At 37.2% G+C, this 25,539-nt stretch overlaps 1 protein-coding gene across 5 annotated transcripts in view; it reads right to left on the bottom strand.

Annotated features, from left to right (window-relative positions):
- Positions 1–25,539, bottom strand: part of LOC589622 (rootletin) — a 71,611-nt gene that overhangs the window by 18,956 nt on the left and 27,116 nt on the right. For 3 of the 5 annotated variants that reach the window (XM_030986821.1, XM_030986820.1, XM_030986822.1), the window contains 15 exons: positions 16,683–16,874; positions 15,318–15,401; positions 14,633–14,760; positions 11,074–11,239; positions 10,110–10,216; positions 9,036–9,263; positions 8,218–8,568; positions 6,445–6,613; positions 5,576–5,775; positions 4,553–4,735; positions 3,757–3,884; positions 2,929–3,092; positions 2,181–2,411; positions 1,594–1,770; positions 621–765 (listed from right to left, as the gene is read on the bottom strand). In XM_030986821.1, coding sequence (XP_030842681.1) covers positions 621–765; positions 1,594–1,770; positions 2,181–2,411; positions 2,929–3,092; positions 3,757–3,884; positions 4,553–4,735; positions 5,576–5,775; positions 6,445–6,613; positions 8,218–8,568; positions 9,036–9,263; positions 10,110–10,216; positions 11,074–11,239; positions 14,633–14,760; positions 15,318–15,401; positions 16,683–16,874 — 2,653 coding nt within the window. Of the gene's footprint in view, positions 1–620; positions 766–1,593; positions 1,771–2,180; positions 2,412–2,928; positions 3,093–3,756; positions 3,885–4,552; positions 4,736–5,575; positions 5,776–6,444; positions 6,614–8,217; positions 8,569–9,035; positions 9,264–10,109; positions 10,217–11,073; positions 11,240–14,632; positions 14,761–15,317; positions 15,402–16,682; positions 16,875–22,247; positions 22,815–24,854; positions 25,112–25,539 lie in introns of those variants that run through there. The other 2 variants (XM_030986818.1, XM_030986819.1) reach the window with 2 other exon arrangements.

Below are 25,539 nucleotides of genomic sequence, written 5' to 3'. Positions count from 1 at the left end.
AAATGGTTTATCAAAAATTATATATAGCAACCCAAAAGCTGAATTGCATATCGATTCACGATAAAATAACAGTTAAAACGCATTTGAGTTTACAAAAAAATACATTAATCTTAACAATTTGAAAAAGTAACATAGTTCAAGTCATGAATGTATGATGAATCACCCTAGGGATATTGTTATGCAAAGAGAGAGAACGATGAGTACATGAGAGAAAGGGAAAGAGAGAGAGAGAGAAAAAAAACAAAGATAAAAAGAAAGGGGGTGGGAAAGATGTGGAAACGTAGGCAAAGAAGGGAGAAAAGCAGAAAGAGAATGGGGAAAAGAAAAAGGGAGAGAAAGAGGACAAGGGGGGAGAAATAGAGAGAAAGACAGATAGAGGGGCAGATTCAAATAGATTCCAGATGAGAATGAAAAAGAGAACAAGAGAGTTGAAATATATCGTAAATGAGATCAATGGCATACTGCACTTCCAGTATCTAGTTCTGAATTTCATTGTAAAGAACTGGGCCCTGTTCCATAAAAATTGTTACGATTAAAGAGATACAAATTGCCAAATTTGATGTACACGAGCCTCTGCTTCATAAAATGTCATGTGGCAAATTATGGGGTAAGGGACTTACCTGTGACTCCTTCTTTTGAGACGCCCTGTTCTTGAAGCTCGCTTTCCAGTTGTGTCCTCTTTGCTTCAAGCTTGGCCAGACTCTGCTGATACTCATACAGCGTCCTCTCAAGGCTTTCCTTGTCTGTGTTCATTGCAGCTATCACCTACATATCAACATCAAAGAGATTAAGAAACGGTCAATGTACATGCTGCAATTTTTTTCCTCTTCCTCACTCTTTACTCTCCTGAGTTCTTAAACTTTTCTCTAAATGTTCCCTTCTTTCTCTTTCGTAATTTCCTCTCATGATATGTACGCCTTTTCTCCCCTCTCCTCTCCTTTTCTCGCTGGATATCACTTTTTTTTCCCTCCATTTTTTTCAAAAATATTATTGAAAATTTAACAATGACTACCACTTTCTTTTTCTATTTTATTATCTTATCCCAAACGAATACCTTTCTGTTGCAAAGAGAAAATGTTCTGAAAAGGCTAATCCTAAAGAAGGTGCATGAATGGTAGCTACCGGTACCTAAGATAAATCTACCACTGAACACCATACTTTTCCTCTCTCTCAGTGACTATTACTCTACATTTTTCTTCAACAAGAAGAGCTAAGATTCAAACCTCCTAATCCCATCTTTTGAAACCAATAAACTGGCTTTCAAACTTTAACTTCTAACAAATTTTGACTGATGCATCCAGTGCCACCTTAGTGTGAAATGGGCTAATGTAATGTAGTTTGCTCACCATTGTGAGCGTCTGTAAAATGGCGCCCGGCTGAAATGCTCCCCAGGGAGTGGAGAATATGCATATATTGTGTGCGAGCTAGTCTGAATCGGATGACCGGGGTAATGATATATCTGTTAAGCGCTTAGAGACATCATTGATGTATTAAGCGCTTTATAAACACAGGATATTATCATTATTGTTGTTACTAAAGAGGATCTAACAATTTTGAATCCAACTTCTTTAACTTCTCTGGGTTGTTTCTCACCTCAGCCTGGGCTCTGTTCTCTCTCTCCGACGCAGTGAGCTGAACGATCAACTCTGCCTTCTCCTTCGTCAGCTCCTCCTTCTCCTTGGCGATGCGAGTGACTGCTTCTATCTGTCTCTCGACATCTCTCCTCGTCTGCAGTAGCTCTTCGGCTAAGGAGTTCTTCTGTCTGGACAGCTGTTGGATCAAGGAGACATATGATATGTAAACTGTTGGTGTGTGTCTTTTAAGTAGTGGAGAGATAGGAGACTGCAAACTTACGACTGAGTGGAGGACTTACGATAGATTTGGATCAATCGTAAGTCTTTGTAAGACGGGCCCAGGTTAGAGTAAGGAAATAATGTAGGAAATTAACAACAAGCAGTTTGTTTGCAGTAGCTCCTCCACTATGAAGATTTTCTGTCTAGACAGCTGTTGGGCAAGGGTCAGGCAACCTTTGCTCAAATTAGGATGAAGATTTCAATAGGTTTTAGGTTATAAAAGTAAAATACTCATATTTCTGACATAAGTATTGACTTGAATACTGGAATACAGATTCAGACATATCTCGTCATGCTACACCCCCTGTAGTCCTACCAAGTCCTTACCTGTGAGAGGTTATCCCCAAGCTCTCCTTTCTCTCTGTTGAGTAGACTCATCTCCTCCTCCAGCCTGGTCCTGTTGTCTTCCATCAGACTCAGACTCTGATTAAGACCCATCTTCTCCGTCTCCGTATCCACCTTCTCGCTCTCGACCCTCATCAGCTCGTCGCGGATTGCCGCCCTCTCGTGGTGAATGTTATCTTTGTCTTCAATCAAGCGGTTCTTCTCGGCTTCAAGCTGCGTGAAAATAATAAGGATTGGGATATATTTAGTATGAGAGTGACAGTAAAATTCCTTGTTAGAGAACATAATCATCAACTCTAACCAACTTGATCAATCTGTCATTCAATAAAAACAAAAGAAATATGAACACTTTTTCAAATAAAACATCTAGTTACCCAAACAGTGTTTTTCATATGTTTGAAGGCATCAGGCTTTGCAGAATTCATGCTATTTTCATGGTTCCTTTTATCCTTTTATGTTATAGCATAAAATTGTTTATACCTGTTATTGTTATTTTTAATGTTTATAATTGAAAACAAGAAAATCAATTTCAAGTTCATATGAATTTTCTATGAAGCTTGGATCCATACTAAGTTTATGTCAATGGTTTACCACATCATGTATGCACAAAGAATTGTCGTTTGGTCTAAACACAGATCATCTACTACCCAATTAGTCTATTCCCATATGGTCTACACCCAGCCAGTCTACTATCCACTTGGTCTAATAATATTAGTAGTAAGAAACTAACCTGCATGATAATCTTGTTGAGTTCAATCTTATCCTGCCCGAGGCCTTCGTTGAGTGCCTGCATCTTGAGAAGGGAATCTCGGAGACCGGCCTCCTCGGTTCTGAGACGATTCAACTCCACCTCAAGCTCTGCCCTCTGGACCTCAAGACGGGCGAGGCTCTCACCTGGAAACGACAAAATAAAGAGACGATTAGTACTACAAGATCAAAGAATGATGGACACCAGAAACTCCTGCACCATAACCTTCTGTAAATCGTCAACAACAGCCATTTTCACAGCTAGAAACAATCACAAAATGCAAAATTTCAGTGTTTTGTTTGCTGTGATTCATTCTATTCACTGCACACAACTTTCGTGAATCAGACAGGTATGTCTTTATTTGAGAATGTATTAGCAGCAAAATTGTGAGTGATTATGTGCCCAAGCAAAGCTCATGTAGTTGATGCAGGAGGTCCCAGTCATATAGATTTATTAAATGTTGCATGAATTCAGAGATCTTCAGCGGAACATTATTATCAGAGTACAACTTACAACAAAGAGATATTGCACATGGCAAATTGTACTAGTAGGATTAGTTAAGGAGAGAAAAATCAAATACTTTAATCATGTTAAAAGGCACCAAAGCCTCTTAAAGGATATATTTGAAGGAAGAGTGGAAGGAAGTAGACCGAGAGGGAGACCCAGAATCAACTGGGAAGAGAATGTCAAGGGCTGGGGTGGACTAAAACTGCAAGAGTGCACCAGAATGGCAGAAGTGGAGTGAAATGGAGAGATGTTGCAATCAACCTCCAAACCAGGACAAGATACTTGGATAGATAGACAACTTACTAATTTCTGCCTTCTCTTGCTCCAGTACATCTTTCTCGAGGACAGCCTTGTTGAGAGCTTCTTTCAAGGTGACTATATCCTCCTTCAGATTGGAGTTCTTCCCTTCCATCTGCTCTAGAAGCTTGTGACTAAATGGAAGAAAAACATGATAAGAGGTCTTGTTTTTTAACACTATATAAATATTAAATACATAAGTAATAATGATGATACAGTCAAACCTGCATAAGAGACCACCTGTCTACAATGACCACATGTTGTGTTTCCCTTGAAAATGGTTTCTCATTGAAACATGAACCAAAGGAACCTGTCTACACAGACCACTTTTTGTGTTTCCCTTGGGCGGTCCCCATAGACAGGTTTGACTGTATTTGCTCTTTCATCATCCCATCCATCTTTCCTCTTATCCTCCATCTCATTCTATTACCCCCCCCCCCCCCAACCCTAATCTCAAATTTAAACTTCTTTCAACCTCCTTCTCTATCCTCATCTCCTTCCATTACCTTTTTTAACTCTTTTTCTATCCTACTGCTATTCTTCTTTTTCCTCCCTCTCCTCTTCTCACTAAACATCCTCTCATCCTCCTATCCTCATATCTGTTCTTCTGTCTGATGCTATATTTCTCCATATCTCCCCTCTAGTCTCTCGCTTTCTTTTTCTCATCTTATTCAATCTTATTTATTCAGTTCATATTACAATCATTACCTTATTGAATCTTCTTTTTCTGCTTAATGGTATCCTTCTCTCTATCCTCCCCCTCTCCTCGACCCTCCCTTTATAAGCTCACATCCATTCTTACCTTCTCTCAATCTCCTTCTTCTGTCTGATACTATCCTTCTCTCTATCCTCCCTCTCATCTTCCAGATGATCCCTCTGTCTCTGCAGGTCTGAGTTGGCTGCCTGGAGTCTCTCATTCTCTACGTTCAGAGACTCAATCTGAGCATTCAGAGACTGACGTAGGTTCTCCAGACCAGATTTCTCACTGAAAACATAAAATGGTATTAACTGTCATCTAATCATCAGCTGAAAATGAGCCTTGAATATTATGTATTGAAAAAGACAGTATCGATATTTAACATTTTAAAAGTGTTATTTTCTTGGTCTTAAGTAAGATTTCCCTCTCCAATTGCAAACCATTACACATGAAATGATTTATTTGCTGCGGCAGTTTTTGAGAGCAGTTCATCACATCATGAGTGAATGAGGCTTTAGGCGATCTCAAAGCCTATCTGCATTAGTTTGGCCAGGAGAGATTAGACCTCCCTGCATGGACACTGATAGGTGGTTATCTCATCAGATCATCTGTCAATTAACCTAAGAGAAAGGGGACCATGGGGGACCAATGGTCAACAATTAGGCATTGCTTGCTATATAGAGGGCGCAAGTAGCTATACATGTACAAGTAGTGCAGTGGGGCTTTAAAGGGATCATTCAACAATGTTAAATCTAAGATACACGGCCCTACGTGTTATCAGTGTCTGTGATATGGTGTAATATTGAAGCCATAAAAAACTTGCACTTCAAAATGATCAAGAAGTGCCTCAAAAAAGTAAAAATCTTTGAGTGACCGGTTTTACCATACTCATTTTCCCCAATAGACTGTAGAGTTATGAAAACCGTTTGGCAAATGGTTTTCAAAATTTGTACTTCCAATCATAAATATCTTGATAATCAGACAGGCGATCGGCTTGTAAAAGTCATGGGGTTCCTGACTGACCTAAACGCTTATAATTATGATTGCAGCATGAGCTAAATCCAGAATTTTGTTTAGAATCTGAGACAAAGATATCCAATCCCTTTAATAGACAGGTTTCATGCTTACCTTCCTGTAGCTTCCAGTGAGTTCCTGAGCCTGTCCCTGTCTCTCTTGATCTCTTCCAGCTGCCTCTGAGAGACACTCAGGTTGTCCCGGTGAGCGTCTACTGCCCTCTCTGTCTGCCTCCTCTCGTTCTCGCTGCCTTCAAGGTTCTTCTTCAACGTGCTGGCCTGGTCACGAGTGGAGTTAAGCCTGGCCTTCAATTCCTACATTTCAAAATCAAAAGGAAACACCATACATTAAAGCCTGTCTGTACTAGCTTGGCCAGGAGGGATTAGACCACCCAGCATGGTCACTGAAAGGTGGTTATCTCATCAAATCAGCTCTCAATTAACATAGGAAAAAGAGGATCATGGGGGACCAACGGTCACCGCTTATGAGTTGTTTGCTCTATAGAGTGTGCAAGTAGCTTTAAGTAGTGCAGTGGGGCTTTAATAGACTTTGTTTTAAGGTACTATATCACTTTTAGCATATAAAAGTGAATGGATATGATAGGCAGAGGGAAACTGTTTCTAAGAATGCCCTCTGAATCTAGGAACTAGAAACTGACTGAATCAACAGTAAGATTTAGCATGTAGGAGCCAAATAAAACACTCGTGATTTAAAATTCTGTAACAAAATCATTCTTCCCAACTCTTTCGTCCTCGACAGCCAAAAGAGGTGCTTGTGATCTGTAACAACATCAAAGATTCTCTAACAAAGATAACTGGTTGAATGCATTTTCTTTACTGGAAAGCATTACGGAAAGTTGAAACCACAGCAACTTGTACTACTTGTACTAAAGAGAACTGTTGCTGAGCTAGCGCCATGAGCGTCCCTGGACGGTGCATGCGCTCTATAAGTTAACACTATTATTAATATTAACATGCACTTACCTGAACTTGAAGCTGTCGTTTCTGCAGAGCAGCCTGGACGGCGGAGTAGGTGGAGTCAGGGAAGCCTGGAGAGCGGGCCCTGCTAGGTGAGGCAGTCCGACGGGAGGGGGTAACTGGTCTGCGGGGAGAGGGGGAACGGTGACGGTTGTAACGTGTCGGGGAAAGAGGCCTGTTATTCAGTGATGGCCGTGTTAGTAGGTTGAAAGGTGCATGCATGCATTAATATATTATATGATATATGATATTGATACAAAACAATATTATACAGTAGGTTTACGGTTGCACCATGTGAGAGGGGGGGGGGGGGATTGGGGAACAATATTAATCGGGGATTTTTAAAAAAAATGTGTGTTTGCAATGAGTATCGGAGTGCAAAAAGTCATTTTGTACATGATTGGTTTAAATTGGGCAGTGCATTAAGAGTTATTATATGATATATAATATTAATATAAAACAATAGTAATTGGGGATTTTAAAAAAAATGGTGTTTGTAATGAGTATCGGAGTGCACAAATTCATTTTGTACGTGATTGGTTTTATAATGGGCAGTGCATTAATAATTATTATATGATATATAAATTAATACAAAACAATATTAATTATTCAAAAACAATATTAATTGGGGATTTTCAAAAAAAGGGTTTTTGCAATGAGTGTGGAAGTGCAAAAGGTCATTTTGTACGTGATTGGTTTAAATTGGGCAGTGCATTAATAATTATTATATGATATAAAATATTGATACAAAACAATATGAATTGGGGATTTTAAAAAAATGGTGTTTGCAATAAGTATCAGAGTGCACAAAGTCATTTTGTAAGTGATTGGTTTACAGTGGGCAGTGCATTAAAAATTTACAAAAATAAAAAAAGATATACATATTAATAGCATCAAAGACAATGAAATTAATCAAGTGATTATATTTGATTTGATTATAAACACATACAAACAATTTTATAAGCAGATTAATGCCACAAAGGTTTATTTAATAACGAATGAACGAATAGCAAAGAAGGGTCAATTAATATGAAAAATAGTGAGATTTTATTAAACATGCAAGGAAATGTTGTACAGATATAGAGTACAGACAAAGCACAGTGAGTTTAGAATATATTTATATTACATGAAAACAGGTGCAAAAATTCCAAGTGCAGGCATGAAAGAGAAGAAAGGAAGGAAACAGAACGATACATTAATCACTGAATGAAATATGTAATGATACATTCAATGTATTTCAATGGCCATGGAAATAAGACAGCTAGATGACTAAAAGTTGGAAAGAGTATGATCACAAGCATGGGACCTTTCTTGTACTATAATATTCTTTATCCTGTTAATCGTTTGATTGAAATTATAGTTTTAAAATATTTTTATTGCCACTTGACTGTATTTTTACACATTGTTTTAATTGATGTTGGAATTTGGAAATAAATGATTTGAATTTGAATTTGAATTTGATAGTTTCCTTCAAAAGGAGATAGGCAACCAGAAGATGGATGACAAGCAACATATTCCAATTTCATAATTATGGAACATCTACATGTAATACCCAAAGACTCATAATGAATAATTCTTCCTCATTATTCCAAGCATAAGCACATTTTGTTTGTCATCAGTCAATATTAAATTTACCTCACCTAAAAAAATATGTGAAGGAAAAGATTTGAAATGTCAGGATATGATGAATAATGAAAGACACCCTACAAAATAAGTGTGAAGGAAAAAACAGCATGATTTGAAATGTCAAAATATGATGAATATTGAAAGACACCCTACCTGAGAGGAGTTGACTTGGCGTAGGGTGAAGCCAGGCTAACATCCAGAGTCACGTCGCCCTCCTGACCTGCTGCAAACTCGCTCATATCGGCCGCAGAGGCATCGGCATCCTGGATGACCGCCTGGGCGATGTCCCTGAGCGCCATGTGCAGAGCCTCGCACTCCTCCTGCACGGCACGCAGGGAGCCGCCGTCGGCCCCGGGAAGCATGTAGGCTTCCTGGGAGGCCTCGGATTGGGCGGAGTCAAAGTGGTCGCCGCCGGCAGCGGAGGCGGAGCGCTGGCGGAGCTGGTTCTCCTTCTCGGCCACCTGGATCTTGTAGCGCTCATTAGCGATGGTCAGCTCGTTGATTCTGGAAATCAAGTGGTGTAGAAAGTTTTGACAACAATTCATTTCATTTTCTTATTATGTGATATCTGAATTATATATATATAGGCAAACCAAACAAAGCATTAGTTGTCAAAAGGGAATTGTTTTCATATGAAACCAAAGTTAAAAGAACACTCTTTATGAAGTATTCCCTTTACCATAGCTTAAAGGAGGTGTAGGATGACAAGACTATGTGTCTTTCCCGTGGCCAATCAGGTATAATACGACTATGGACGACACGACCGCAGTATTCATGTGCGTGCAACATACAGGAAACTGAAGCATGAGGAGAACATCGGTCAGTTTCGCGAAAGCTAGCGCGCACTGACCGTTAATCAAGTCCATTGTTTACATGCAGTTGTCCAAATGAAGTTGTAGATGGCGTTAACCAGTATTTGCCATGCTACACCCCCTTTAACCTTTTCAGTCTACTTTTCTGCAGGAACTCACCTTGTGGTTAGGTCTCCCTTCTCTGCATCAAACTTGGCCTGCATATCCAGCATATCCTTGAGTTTCTCCCTCATCTGGGATTCTAGTTGCATCTTCTCGCCCTTCTCCCTCTCCAGGGCCATGACTGCACCGGTCTCGCTACCCTGTGAGGCTGACTGGAGGTTCTGGCAGGCCGATTGGGTGTTGCGTGATGTACGGGTTACGTCCGATCGCATCTGAGTGAGGTCCCTGCAAGGCATAAAAGAAGAAGAATGTATCGTAATGCCTTCTTAGGCTCTCTGGTATAAAACCTAGCTTTTGGACTAAATAGGATTTTTTTTTTTGGATTTAAGAGGAGTCGTGGGCCCCGTGTTACAAAGAGTTGATTTCAATAAGTTGTGATTGATATTAATCGCAACTATGTACATAACAGATAGGAGACTGCAAACTTGCGATTAATATGGATCAATCGCAACTCTTTGTAAGACGGGGCCTGGTTCATCTCAATTTCACATGTTGTCCTTCAACTAAATCTTCCAGGTTTTGCATTACATAAAATGGTACAAAAGTACTTAGGCACTTCCAAAGGTGTTCTTATATAGAGGCAGAACAAAAATTGAGGGAAGTCTAACCTATAAAACAAATAGAAATAGAAATAGAAATTCTCTAAAGGAATTCAGGGCTCCGTCTCACAAAGAGTTACGATTGATCCAAATCAATCGCAAGTCCTTCGATCGATCGCAAGTTTGCGGTCTCCTATCTCTTATGTACATAGTTGCGATTGATATCAACTCTTTGTAAGACGGGGCCCTGGATAGAACAAATAAGTTTAATTGAAAGGATAGGAGAATCTACCATTTCTATCTTTAATTGTTTCTCCAGCAAAGGAACAAGATTATTTTCCTTGAAGTGTGGAGGCCCCAATGACAAATCATCTTCAAGGCTAACTCAAAGAGGACAGACAGAAATATGGCAAGAAGAAAAAAACATTGACTTCTTCCTTGTAAGTCTGGCATCTGGGGCCATCGTGCTATTGATGTGGCATTGAAATGCCAACAAAATGAAATGCCAACAAAAAGAAATGCAATTGTTTACCTCTCAGTCGAACTTTTCATCTCCGCAAAGTTTCTTCTGAAGGCAACAATTTGACGCCATAGAACCAGAAGACGACTGTGCTCGCTGTTAAAGTACTCATTGAAGGACTGAAAGGGAAAAAAACATAGCAGAGAACTTAATTCATTACAAGCATTCTTGAAATATTGATATTTTATGAAAAAGAGAGGGTTCATAAGGCTCAAAATATATATTCAAGAATATTTACACAGCAGTATAAAGAAGGCCAAAGTTGATGGGGATATTATGTCATTAAGAAATTACCAGCTATATCTTCATAACTGAGGGAAGAAGCATATGATTGTCATCATTATGAACATTATACATGTACCTGTACACTGATAATCTATGATATAATATAACTGACAAGACAGCCTATCCTGGTGCTCTACATGCATGGACACACTCAAAATTGTAGTCCTAAACAGGACACAATATAAACTTGTTGTAGTTTCAGTAGCGATGAATAAAGGTAGTATTCAGTAATTACACCATCACTCTCTTATTATTCAAATCAATTCAATTAAATAATGGTTTTATTAAAAAACAATGCCTTGCAGCCAAAGTGCTGAATTGTGCATGTTTACATATACATTAGCTCCATTTATACATAACATAATATTTCATTTATTACAACCATTCAAACAGTATTGGTAATCCTTAACATTACTAATGTGTAGCTTTTTAAAATCAATCACTATATATCTACATTTTAGAAATCTATTAAAGTTCACATAAGTACTAATAATGATTGATTAAATACAATACAATATATAACATCAAATAAGTTAAAAAGCTAATACGAAATTATTGCAACTGTGTCCTTAACAATTCATATTCATTGAAAATTGAAAGTCAGCAAAATGTTGCTCTATGTTGCAACAATATAACAATACTAGCTTTTACTGGTAATACTATCATTTCCTCTCGTGAATCTTCCACTCACCTTCTCCTCGTCCCTCCATTCTGTCTCTCTGTTGTCCAGATCGTCCTGCGATCTCTTGACCTCGTTGGACAGCTGATCTATTTCGTGGTTGAGTGACCGGTTGGCCTCCGTGGCTTGGTCCAGCTGTTCCCGCAGCATCGAGTTCACCTGGGCCAGACTGGCGCTCCTGTCACAAACCACAAATGAATGGATACATATATATTGATTACGACTTCCAAGGATTGCACTTGGTGGTGTGGAGAGTAAACAAGGCACCAGGACTTAAATAGGCCTGTCTTCATCATCTCGAGATTGCGAAATAGCCCGCTATTTCTAATTTGGGAAATGATCCCGAAGTTACATATCGCGTCTTCATCAGCTCCAGATTTGACCGTAAAACTTGAAACTCGAGCTCAAGAAATTAGCTCAAGGTATTTTGCTCAGCGTCTGCGCATAGTGCGAGTCTTCGGCTGGTGAAGACGCACCGGACAAATAGCGGGATATTTTGCAAACTAGCCCAAGATATTGATGATTATCTCAACCAAATATCCCGCTCATTGCAACTTCAGTCTGATGAAGACGCTAATTAACTGGGTAATTTGTGATCGGGATAGTTCAAATAGCGGGTTATTTGGCAATCTCGAGCCGATGATGACAGGCCTATTGTTACACAACACGGAGACCACTAACCAGGGCCCTGTTTTCACAAAACTTATCATCGATAACAACAACTACAATAATTCAATGAGAGAGTGCTCCAGGCCAATCAAGTGCGATTATATCGGAACCTTAAAACCATTATTGTCACCAAGTATTGATCACAAGTTTTATGAAACAGGGCCCGACGTGGCCATTGTTTACGCTCATATATAATGCAATGTTTGGGTTTTGTTTTTCATAGGTGCGTAAAAGAAAGCCCGACCAAGATGTCGGTCACACAGAGTCCTTGACCCACTTGGCAACACGCACTATGCTTCCTTGCTAATGTTTGTAAACAAAAACGTAAGTCTGACAGGTCACAATAATAAACAAAAAGGCACATATTTGGTCCAACAAAATTGAAGTAATGATTGCAAGACCTAAATTGAGAACAGATTGAGCATACAGGGAAAAAATGCTTCATCCTATTTTATGTCTCTATTTATGACCCCGGAGTCCAGGAAAATGTTTATGATATTTCTCATACGGACACAATGGTAATAGTATTTTTGCAAAACAACTACCGGTACATTTGTGGCTTGTACAGAATCACAAGTAAGTCGGACTTACAGGCACCAAGTATTTGTGGCACATACAGCACAGTATTGCAATTCCATACTTCTGTTGTTTTTTCATTTGATTATTAACCTATAACATGAGTGCTTTTTGGCAAGGGGAAGATTTCTTTGCCTAAATTACGATAAAACCTGCACTGATTTATCACTTTTTCTGTGAGTCGACACCTGTATTGCACCGTTTTTTGTCCTTCAGCAAGCATTTTAAGAGGGCTAAAAAGTTCTAAGAGTTTGCCTTATTTGAATAGATTAAAAATTGATCTAGGTCCATAGATACAATAGCATGCAAAAGAACCTCAATAAAAATATTTTTTGTTTAATGTTCTTTGGGGCCATATGATCATTACATTTTTTTTTCAAAGGTACACTATCCTAATGCCTGTACAGTATGTGCCAGAGATGATGTTTTGTCAAGAGCATGTAACATTGAAAGTAAACAAATTTGAAAGAGGAAAGACAAAAAATTGTTTAGGACTTTGGAAAAAAACCTCATCCTTGCATGCAGCGAAAGGGTGAATTGCTACAAGTAAAAGACAATGCTGAAATATGTGCTTTATACAATGTCATTTATCAATTCTTAGCTCACATACATATAGCAAATATTCACTACTTCAAAAAAAAATATTTCAAATGTGGCTAATTGCCAGAAACTCCATTAAGTAACCCTTTTTCTGGGAAAATCAATTAACATGCAAGCAAATAACTGTATACTGCAATCCAATACCACAGCAGTGAATTCACAGAGGATCGATTTATATTCAATTTTGTTTCCAAAACAAAGTCAGAACAATTTTTGCAGATATGTTGATGATAGAGACTGATACTTCTTGATAATCCACATCAACACAGAACAGGTTTAAAATGACATCATCTTGATCTCCAAATCACATGAATCACAAAAAATATAAACATCCAAAATTCACTTCAAGAGAAAGCATGGATGCTATTATTTTATATACTTGCTTATAAATCTGATTATCAAAAGTGACTAGTACTCTACTTTGACTAAGTATTCTGCCCTGAAATGGCCTAAAACTGTACAATATTAATTAGTTCCCAGGAAGGTACAGGTATAAAAATAGCCAACAATGAAAGTTTTGCTTTTATTGGCTACATACAGTAACCCTTGATTACACATTGTTTAGAGTATGTGTGATTTTCCCATATACGCCTTGTACAAGTGACAAAAGTCAACTGCGGCAGTCCACATTTGGTTCCACTTTTTGACGAAAAGCAGGCAAAGAGTAAAGCATACAAAAGATTTCATTTGGGAGTATGCAGCAAAATTGCGGAAACTGTTTAATTGAACATGTCTTAGCTTAATGTTGCTTGGACACCATCAAATAATTGCGCTACATTAGTAAACAGCTATACTTTAAGAGATTTCCTTTATATTATGCAGTATTCTCCAACAAGGCTAAATGTTGTATCCATGTAAATCTCGTTTTGGTACTGTTTTTTTCTTCTTCATCATGAATTACATCATCCAAACTGAACCCTTCCTCCTACAAGATGTAGAAATATTGTTGCTCCTAACCCTTAACTATATAATTTCCTCTCTTATTTTGTTTAAATGTAAATGTTTAAATCGCGCACTTTTAAGCATGAAAGTGCACAGAACATATCAAGTCAAAATACAGAGTGTATCATAAAAAAGAAGTATAGGCACTACAAGTGTGACATGTACAACGACAGAATTTTCATAAGATGAATGGGACGGCTACTGAAAGAATACTCGATACATGAACATGAACATTTATTGTGCCGTAGACAAGTCGTGTTACCTTTGGAGCTCCTCTTTCAGTTCTAGTTGGAGATTGCTTTTGACGTCAAATGAAATATTAAAGAAAGCTTTTTGAAATTTAGGAGGTAGGAATGCCTTGATTAAAATTCCCTTTTCTGTTACATTCGTGGATCCCCCTCCCCTTTTCTTAGTCATCTCGGGCTTAGTACTGAACAGGATTAAAGAAATTAATTCTGCAATAGCCTTCTGGGATATTGAGCATTAATGTAAAGCACAACTGTTTCTTGCCTCAACATTCAATAAATAAGAATTAGATTGCAAAATGAAAAATAAATGATTCTTTCAATAAATGTCTTTTTTTTAATAAATGATTTCTTTTGTGACTGTATCAGAATGTAACTTGTGAATGGCGTTACCTACACATGCAAATTCAATATTGTAAGCTGTAGTGTCTTGTAGTCTCGAACTCAAGGTCTGACGGTGGAACCAAGTGGAAATTTGTCTTTCCTCACTAACATAATCATCATTTGTTCATTTTCATTATTTTGCTGATCATATTTACCGTTGCTGTTCCTCCTCGAGCCTGATGAGGGTGCCCTCCAGTTCCGTTGCGTGCTCGTCCACCCTCATCTTGAGACGAGTCTCTGCATTCTCGAGCTGGGTCTGCAAACTTTCAGATGTAGTCTGGAGCTAACATGAACATGAATCAGTAAAAACGATTAGTTACTTTCACTTTGCTTTTTTTATTCTGTGACATTTAAAAAAAAAGAGCATATTGACAGTTAAACTATTTTAATGATAATCATTTAATCCCAAGCATGCCTTTCCAAAATATACAATTGATAATGATTTAATTTTTGAAAGTCAAAACATTTGGCTTATAATAATCAAATCTCAAGCTTAATTTTTGCCTTTTATTAGTAAAAATACTTGATTGATAAAATCATGCTTTTTGGAACTTCAAATATTTGATTGATAATGATTTAATCCGGTGCTGTTGGAGCACCCACATACATACACAAAGTTCTTGGCATGTGTATGATTTTGTATCAAGGATTGACAACTCGACTAGTTTCACGCTCAAAGATGTGCGTGGGTTCGATCATGTCGGAAAAGGATCACTTTGAACAAAGATTTAATTCCAGTGGATTCTTGATACTAGTACATAGGACAGCTGCAGTCTTCTTGCTCTGTGATTTCAGATTTCAACGTGGCAAAAATTGTACAGAAACAAGGGACAGACTTACAGATATCTTCTCTCGATCGGATTCGTTGAGGCTGTCCTGCAGTGAGGATTCAAGGTCTCCACATTTCCTCTTGTATTGCAATACCTAAAAGAGACAGAAAAAAAGAAAACCATTGTAATGATCATAGAGGTACACACTGTACATGTATATACAAAGTAAAGAAGACTGTGTCTTCATAAGAATTTAGGTTAAAGATATTTTATGTATGCCTTGTTCAGCACTGGTGTAAGCTTCTTTATAGACAAGAATGTTTTTCTTTGAAGCCAGATAAGGATGTATAAACTTGCTGGCTTTTGCAGCTTTTATCAATAAAAAGTGGAAAAGAAAGTTTGGCCTGTACGTGTAGTTTGGGCCTAAATCAAATCTTACCCTATTCTTCTAAATCTTAAAGGGGCTGTAGCGTGACTTAGGACCAATCGGGTATAATACAACTACGGACAACGTGACCTCAGTAGGCCTACGTATTCACGTGCGTTCAACATACACGAAACCGAAGCGTGAGGAGAACTTTGGTCTGTTTTGCAAACGCTAGCGCGCCCTGACCCAGTTTATCAAGTCTATTCCTTTTACGTGCAGTTGTCCAAAAGAAGACGTAGATGGCATCAACCAGTTTTTCCAATGATATACCCAGAGATGCCAACCTTCTTCAACAAAAAAAAGTATTCTTAAGAGCAAAAAACAGTATTTTTGGACAAAAAACAGTATTTTTGAAAAAATCTCTCAACTTAACATATCGGCCAATCGAGCAGCTTAAAAAACCAGGCAGTACCACGTATACGTACCCGGATCGGAGCGCGACGTGCATACATTACATGTGGGTTGTTCGCAATGTGCGCAGTTTGGGGCCCGTATCACCATCCTCCGTGCATCGTTTTAAGATGTACAGTAGGTGCATAATACACTTACGACACAAAGCCCATGATCAGAAATTAAGAAAAACATCACTAAAAAAAAATTTAAAAAATAAAATTAAAAAATAAATAAAATAAAAAAACGTAACAAAACATACAAAAAACGTACTGCCGTATTCATAGCGAAAAAACGGAACAAATACGGCAAACACGGAACAGTTGGCATCTCTGTATACCGTAGCCCCTTTAAACTTAATTTAAAACCCAATAGCAACCCTAACCCAACTTTTCATATCTTTGAGAAAATAAAACCTCTGGAACTTGTTGCTGCAGCAAATATTGATCACTGAAATTAATGATTCTTTGTTGATAAACCATTCAAGTTCAAGATAGCTTGGGAATTCAGTGCAAGTCTCTGTTCGCAATCTTGATATGGCTAGACTTTACAATTGTTGAAGCCAGTTTTGTTCCAATTCTTTACCCATTTGTTGAAATGTTGAGACCTAGAACTCACCTTAGCCTGTAGCTTCTGTACAAGCTGAGCCTGCCTCTGTTGGCCATCCTGATAGGCCTGGAGCTTTCTCTTGTAGCTGCCGTGTTCATCTTCAAGCTTCCGTCTCAGCTCCACGTTCTGCGAGACCAGGCTCCGGTTCTGCTCCTCCCGCTCCCGCTCAAAACCAGCATCCGCCTTGTAACTCTGCTCCAACTGAAATGAAAGAAGACGGTTGCATTGATATCAATAAAAATAATGACAATAATTATAACTGTTGCTTATATGACACGTATTAAACCAGTTACAGTCACCTATTAAACCATTTACAGTCATATTACCTTGGTAACTGGATTTAACTACAATCCTGCACTTAAGAGTATACACTCTCGATCCACTCCGGGGAAGTGTTCTGGCCAATCACCTATTTACAGGCAGGCACATGCTAATCCAATCACACTGACGTACCTTCATATCATACTACATACCCATCAAAGACCTGGGTGGAGAGAAGCAGTGTAGATGAAGTGGGAAAGCCAATACAGTTCTAAGCATTTTCAAAAAGTGATTTGCATTAACAACTTAATATGAAACATACATGTAATAGGCCAGTTTATAAAATTTCATGCATTTCAAATAGAAGTTGCTTTGAATGATCATATAGCATTTACAAGCCTTGCCTGATATAGCATATATATGGTGGATTTCATCTACATTTACAGAGATGCTTTCTCTCATTACAGGTAAATCAAATTCGTCACTAAGGGCACTGAGAATAAATGCTGAAATTAATGAGTAAGCTATTAAACTGTCTGATAACACAAATATGAGCGTCTTGTCTTCCTTTTCTCGCACACACACAGAAGCCGGAGAATTTTAATCATTAACATTTTTAAATCATTAATAACACACTCCATTACACATATTGTAAAACTTAAGAATACTAATGCCATGCTCAAGTACCAGTACTCGTATTCAACAACCAATAGCAGCACCTCTATTGCTTTTTATTCTCTCAACAAAGCACATTCAATATACCATGACATCATATCGTCCTTGTTTTCACGAAGTGACGGTAGTGAGGAAAATCGTAACGCAAAGTGAATGCAATTTTTTTTCACTACCGTCACTTCGTGAAAACAGCGACGATATTCTATTTATAGATAAAGAAGAATGATCAGAGGGTAATGAATGATCACATAAATTTCTTTACTTCTAGGAAACTAAACTCACCCCTGCCAATGTTTTAAAAGATATGAGATACATCACTGAAACTTCAGATGCAATCACCAAAATAACAAATGTTGTACTTCCAAGTATCACGCTTCTTCAATGGTACAGTATAGTAAGTTTGATATTTCCACAAGAACAGATCAGCGTAGACATGAATAGCAAAATAACCAATGCTCCAACTTGTGAATATGGATATGTGAAGCTAAAAACAAGACGGAATGGCACTCCCAAGACACACACCAAGAATAATATCTTAATATTTCACTTTTGAAAGTTTTCTTCAGCTCAATCACTCATTCTGTACATACTGTAATTAGGGGCATTTCCACACAACGCAATTAGCCGTGGCCTTGCTTATGCCCACATCAGATATTACTGTTAATTAATTAAATCCACGGATTGAGATCTGTTGAAAGCCGATGTGATGGCCATTGCCTTCCCCTGGCCAGAGTATACTGCAAATTGAAAGATTATCACCCACCACACAAGGTCGCGCTCGTATCGAGCTCATTATTTATTTTCATCCATATCATACACGCCTCCAATCACAAGCCTCCACGCCTTTGGGAGAGTCATTAAAAACTGCCTTTTACTCCAAATTTACAACCTTGATTCTAGAGCATGTGAAAGGGTGGTGATTGAATCATATCAGACAGAATATATATATATATATATATATTTCCCCTTCCCATTTGCATAATGTACATGTAGGTATCATTTGACACTTTTAAATGAAATAAAAGTAGTTAAATATACAAATAATACATGTTTGCGAGTGCATTATTTGCACGCAGGTTAAAGTCACGGTAGGATTACTAATGAACGAGACTTGTCAAGTTCACTGTCTGTCTCATTGTGACTTAACCAAGTGCAGTGTATATATCACTAGTAAATGCATGAGCTAAAAACATCTACAATATGAGTATAAAAGTCAAGAAATTTACAGTTGTTATCAACCATTTATGGTTTATGGTTTATGGTGTATGGTTTATGGTTTATGGTGTATGGCTATTTCTTGATATCAAGAAATGATTTTCTGTTGTAAAGCAATGGTAACTCTAGCTATCAAGCAATAGGAATAAATGTTAAAACGGCTTGCCATAGATATGCCAAGTACACAAAGGTGTGACTGAGATATACTGTAAGTGCTGTACTATTTGACTGTAAGATACTATCGATAAATCTATTGCATGCCTTAATTTAGAGCTTTTTAAACTTTTCTTTATAGCCCTCTTAAAGTGCTTGCTATGAACATAAAAGAGTGCAGTGCTGGGAAAAACTCACAGAAAAAGTGATTAAAAAACAATTAGTGGTTGTCTCTAAAAGTAATTCTGTCATGATCACAACTATGGAATGTACTTCATAGTTAATAACTTCCAGTAAATTTACTTTCTGCCCAAGACTTGTAAATACATGTACCGAAAGGTATGGGCATAGGCTTAAACTGCAGGCCAATCAGGGCTAGTAAAAAAAAAAGCTACATTTACAACAATATGTAGGCCCTTATCGAGGGGCGGCAATGTCACTGCACTATTTTGTGCACCGACAGGCAAATACATGCCTACAGGCACAAATGAATTCAATTTCCTGAGCTCAGAATATTAGATGCTACCCTGGTATCTATATCTTCTCAAGGTCAAAAGCCATTATAAAATTGCAAATGAATTAATACTGTGAGCACAAAGTAGAGAACAACCGAAGCAACTTTTTTCAATAAAAGCCCAGCGACAATGAGACTGGAAATTTGAGTATTTCATATCTAATTGCTTTCATTGTCATTCATAAACATTGTTTGCTGCATTCTTGTTTAGGTAATTTTTTTGGAGGAAAAAACAAAAAAAGTACAGGGAATGTTCACTTTATACGTATGTGTTCATAATGATAACTAAACAATGCTGGCATTAAGCCTATCAAAAAGGAAAGTTGCACAATACATGGATTGACTTACAGAATAATCTTCATTCAAAATTGGCTCATCATTAATGCATTAAAAAGAAATTTAATGTTTTATTATAAGCCAGCACATTATTTGAACAATTCTATGAAGTTAAATTGCCACTTGAGAAGATTTACAATGCAGTTCATTATTTATATTTGAATGTGTTTTAATAACAAATTTAACTTCCACAGTTTATTTTCCATTACTTCTTTCCAAACAAAGAAATAATATAAAATAAAGTTTTTAAAAAATAAATAATAATAATGGCCCCTCTCCCCCTCCAATCCTCTGTATACCAAAACATAAAACTTAAAAATGTAGGATGGATCGAGACTGTGGTGGGTGAAGAAAACATACAGAGACAGTCAAATGTATAAGTAGAAATGAAAACAGAAGTAGAAAGACAGAGAATAAGTTTGAGAGGGAATGAGTGGGGGTGGGGGGGAGACAGTAAGGACACTATTATGATTTAAGCGTTCAAAACTTTCTTTGAGGAAAATGATAACTTTATACTTTACTGAAGTCCATAAAAAACAACTGCACAATGCTTGTATTATGCTTTTCAAAAAGGAAACTTGTACAATACAATCTTTCAGACTAATTTTCGTTTCAATGGCTCATCATTTATGCATTAAAAAGAAATTTAATCTTCCATTGTATGCCAGCATATATATATTCCTTGAACAATTCTATTATATTGAATTGCCACTTGATATGACTACAATGCAGTACCATACCAGTAATTGAATGTGTTTTCACAACAAATGAATTAACTTCAAACTTAATATTCATTACTTTTTTCCAAGCAAACAAGTGATATATAATAAAAGTTTTATACTACAATAGTTAGATGACTGAGTTATCCCCCCCCCCCCCCCCCCACCATACCACAGTAGAAAGCTATAAATGTAGGCAAGAAAAGGGTGCAAGAGCATAATAAAAAAATTTAAAAAAAAGAATACAGAGAGAAAGAGATAAATGTACAATTAGAAGTAGAAATATAGATAGAAAACAACAAGTTGAAACCAGCGATGAGAAAGAGGAGAGAATGAGAAAGGGAGAGGAAGAAAGTAAAAGCATGACAACATAATGTTGAACAGAAAGAGAGAAAAAGAAAATGAAAGAAGGAACAAAAGAGAGTCTAAAAGAGAATAAATGATGCAGGTAAGAGTAAAAAGGGAAGAAGTAAATAAAACAGGATAGAGAGGGATATATATATATAGAGAGAGAGAGAGAGAGAGAGAGAGAGAGAGAGAGAGAGAGAGTGTGAGAAAAACAGAGAAATTGAGATAGAATTAGGGGGGGGTAATGAGAAGTAAGATTTGGGGAAGATAACAAAGAAATTAATAGCAAGGGAAGAAGAAACTTGACAGTAAAATAGAAATGTAAGAGACAGACCTTAAAAAGGCATATTATGAAATTCTCTCACATTGCCTCCCTGCAAAGCTTTGAATAAAGTTTAAAGGTCACCAAAGAATTATATAGAGAGGAAACAAATATTCTCTAAATGGCCGCCAAACAGAGGAAAATGAGTGATTCCTCACGTGTTGGTTTTTCAATGAAATGATTGATTGCAAGCCTATCATCAAAACCATATCATAAAACTTTTCTTTTATGATTAAGCTTTTGTGATCAATTGATCAACTGCAAATGAAAATGGAATATAGAAGACTTTAATAGCATTAAAGCTGCCTGTATAATAATGACAACAGTAAATGTCCAATGCACTTAATCAATTTTCAATTTCAAAAGAAAAAAACTTGATCAATACTCTTTTCTATATCCTTATAGATCATAAGTAAAGTAGTTTGATTAAAGTTACTAGATAACATTTAAAAAAATGTTTCCATGAAATTGCATTATTTTATTGTATTGCCTGAATAAAAAACTGAATGATTAATTATACAGGCTGTATTTTCATTCACTTCCTGCTCTGTCTCTGTTTGTCCCTCTCTGTTTCTCTCTGCCTCTCTCGCTCTCCTTTTCGCTCTCCTTTTCTCTCTCCTTTTCTGTCTTGTTCTCTTGTAGGTGCTGCAGTATGTAATTATACCCCACAATAATTAATTGCATCAGTGTAAAATGTATTTTATCAAAAGAGAAAGAGCTATCAATTATTTCTTTTAAACAAACATGAATAAAGGCGAATCAAATAATGCTGTTGCCTAAAATATGATGCAGCTCTGAATCCCCGTTCATAACAATAACAAACAAAAATTGAGAGATTGTAGCATATTTTATACATACATGTTTACAACTAGTATGCATAGGAAGATCAGAAACAAGTGTAAACGTAAATCTCCTTGTGTGCTTCCTCAAAGTAAAAGTAATCATAACTACTGAAACAGAGGCAGAAGTAAACTATAAATAAATGAACACCAACAAAAATATTTTAAAAAACCTAGTTTCTAATTAAGCACCTCTTTTGTGTCGCAGCAGGCATCCACCATCTCAAGAAAAGGTATTCTTTCGGAAAGCGCATCCTCTGAATTCTCATCAAAATCAACCGCCCCTTCATGGGGGGCCCTTGGCTCTTTCTTCACATACCAATCATCATTGATGGTATACTCATCGTCATATCCGACAAACTTTTCATAATCTTGGTCCCTTTCCTCCTCCTCTGCCCATCCTTCCACCTTCCTATCCGTATCCCCATCTTGTTTGGCATCATCTCCCGAATACTCCTCCTCAAATTCATCCTCCTCACGAGGGGTTGGGAGTTCCATGGAGCGCATCCGCCCCTCCTCGTAAATAGGCATCTTGGGGGCGTAGCCCGTGATGTTGGAATGTCTCCGCCGAGGGGAATTCCCCTGGCCGGGAGGGGAGGGGCTTGTGGAGTTGCTGGTGTACGAGAAGCCCATGAGGCTGTAATCGGAGTGTCTCCGGGAGTAACCATGGCGATCTAGTAGTTGTTTCACTCGTTCAGTGAGTTCCTCGTCGGTAGCGTCAGAAAAATTTGGGTCGGTCTTTTGGATGGTGTCTTCCCACTATGGGTGCGTGTGTGTGCAAAAAGATTAGATGTTGAGAGCTCTCCAGATTTGGATCACAGAGAAAACTTTGAAATGCACTGTCCCAAGATACCGGTAACCATTATATAATTTCTTTTCTTTTTTTATCAAAAATATAAAGTGTATTGTATAAGTGTATAAGCTTTACAAAGATGATAATTCTTGTGAAGGGGCTGCTATGCCTACATATCAAACACTTTATCACCTTCATTTTAGCAATATTTCCAAAATGTATATTTATTTTTTATTTTTTGCTGTTAATTTTCATGTTTAATACAGGTGACCATTTTTAATGGAATCATTATTTTTTTTCCAAGTTTAACAAGTGCGTATATGATAACCTTTGCAAAAGGACTGCATTTCTTAGTCTCACTTTTTGATCAAATATAAAAACCATTGCTAGATTTGTGTTAGCAATCACACATTGCAAAGAAATATCCGACCAATCACGTGCTTGTGCTCATGAACTCTTTATATGATGTGTAGTGAAACCCTCAACCACATTGTTTTAGTGTGCATGTACATATATGTTCCAAACAAATTGTTCTTGTGACAAAAGTTGACTGTAGTAGTCCACTGAATGATTCATTAGTTGACTAAAGCAAACAAAGAGTTAATCAAAAGGTTAAAAATCCATCAGGCAGGATGTTGTGTTAATTGTTACTTAACCAGCTAAGAAAGATAACCAAAGTAATGACTATTTTAACTTCTGGATTATCTAGTCTTGCGGATCAGCAGATAAGTTCAGATAGTTTTCCTCAGTTGTATGTCAAATACTTAAAGGAATGGATTCATGTAAACATTATAGTTACCAGTAGCAGTGCTTATCACTTTGATTTGATGTCAACCATTATTATGTTTTGTTTTGTTTTGTCTTTTTGTCATTTAATTTGAAACAACAAATTTGCTATTGAGTAGCTCCTAACATACATGTACAAAGAAAAAGATATCAGAAGTAGTAAAATACATACAGTCAATGATTAACTCTGCATATTATAAGCGGTGTAGAATGAAGTAATAAGTAAAGGGTGAATTTTTTTTCTTCGAATTCTAAATGAAAACAAAAAAGATACATGTAGTTCTATCACCATGATTCTTTTAATCATATTTTTCCATGGGCAATTTTTGCAAAGTTAATATTAACTTCATAGGGTTAATAGGACAGAATCAACTCTCCAAGGCACTTTTCATCAGCAATCACATGAATATAAAATATTAACTCTTCATAAGCATAACTGAAAATTGAGCTTTCATAGGGATTTTCCCCTAGAATTTTGCTGTGCTGATGAAAATGCTAAATCCCCTCAATGCCAGAGAGATCCAGTGTGGGATTTAAAAGATTTGCATAATGTTTTCAGCTACTGACAAGTGCCAAGTATGTGACAAATTGTTTCTGTTTGTCCGATTGCATTTATACACTAAGGTTTACAGGATATCATATACATGCAAGTGTTCAGAATGCACTATGTAAAGAGAAAATGATACATTTTTACATTGTAATTTCATTTTTATTTCTATTAATATCTCAAAGTCTCAAGAAAAATACAAATTCAACAATTCAATGTTTTAGTTTTAGTTTGATCGTGAAAGCAATATTGGAAATGAATATATCTGTTGGCTGAATTGAATTTTGGTGTGGCATGGTACATCACACGTACTACATCTGCTAACAAAAACGACATATTTACTACTTCTTTACCATTTCACTCCTTAATTAAGGTGTAAATCACAAACAAGAGTGCCAATACATGTAGGTCTAAGTTTCTTGAGTTTGCAAAACAAACACCACATACATTCACACAAAAGAGGATAGAAAAGTGCACATGTATGTATGTCCCACACGTTCCCATGCATGTGACATTATTATCCACAACATTATGATTAATATCAAACACAAGAGAAGAAAGAAGAAGTCTCAGAAAATATAATTATTAATGAAATTATTATGAATAAAGTTAGGAAGCTATACCTGAAAGCAAGGAAAGGAAAGATTAAGTGCAACAACAAATTCAAACTTGCTTGTTGAATCCTAGTTTTGACCCTTCCTTGCTCCTCCGTTTCACCTGCTCCGCCCTTTCGATCCATCTCGCTATAAACCGGATAACCAAACCCTTAACTCTTCAACTCGCTCACAAAGTCACAGCACGATGCCAACCGGGCTTCAATCATACTTCTGTCTCAATTGAAGTTCAAAGCCTCACAATACACGGACACAATAGCAATATGCCCCAGTTGTTTATCGTATTAAAGCAAGCGTGCAAAGTCAACCATAATGCATACGTGAGTGCATGGTAGCCATTCCTACGGTACTATGAATGAAGTAGCGTCCCCTACAACCAGGGGACAATAGTGGAATATTGATTATTTAAATCAGCCGGGGATCCGTTAGCACAATACCCATTCATTAAGATTGTTTTGAACCGGGCGTAAAGGGCAAGTCAGTACACTATCGGAATGCATGCATTTATCAGAATATTTCTGCAGGCATTTCTGAGAAAAAGATAAAATGTAAGTACCGGTATTCTGTTCTTAAATTGATTACCCGGTAGTAGCGAGGAGGTAGAGAGCTATGAAGCCTCTTTAGAAACCTAGCTGTAAGTAGTCCTGTATTTGAGATGGATTAATCTTGTCTCTGATTCTGATGCAAATAATGCTACTTGATAGGATTAAATCTCAATATAACAGTTTCATCTCCCACCTGATG

Source organism: Strongylocentrotus purpuratus, unplaced genomic scaffold (genome assembly GCF_000002235.5).
Source record: "Strongylocentrotus purpuratus isolate Spur 01 unplaced genomic scaffold, Spur_5.0 spur5_scaffold_16, whole genome shotgun sequence".
NCBI lineage: Eukaryota > Metazoa > Echinodermata > Echinoidea > Camarodonta > Strongylocentrotidae > Strongylocentrotus > Strongylocentrotus purpuratus.
This window is presented reverse-complemented; position numbering and strand designations above follow the sequence as displayed.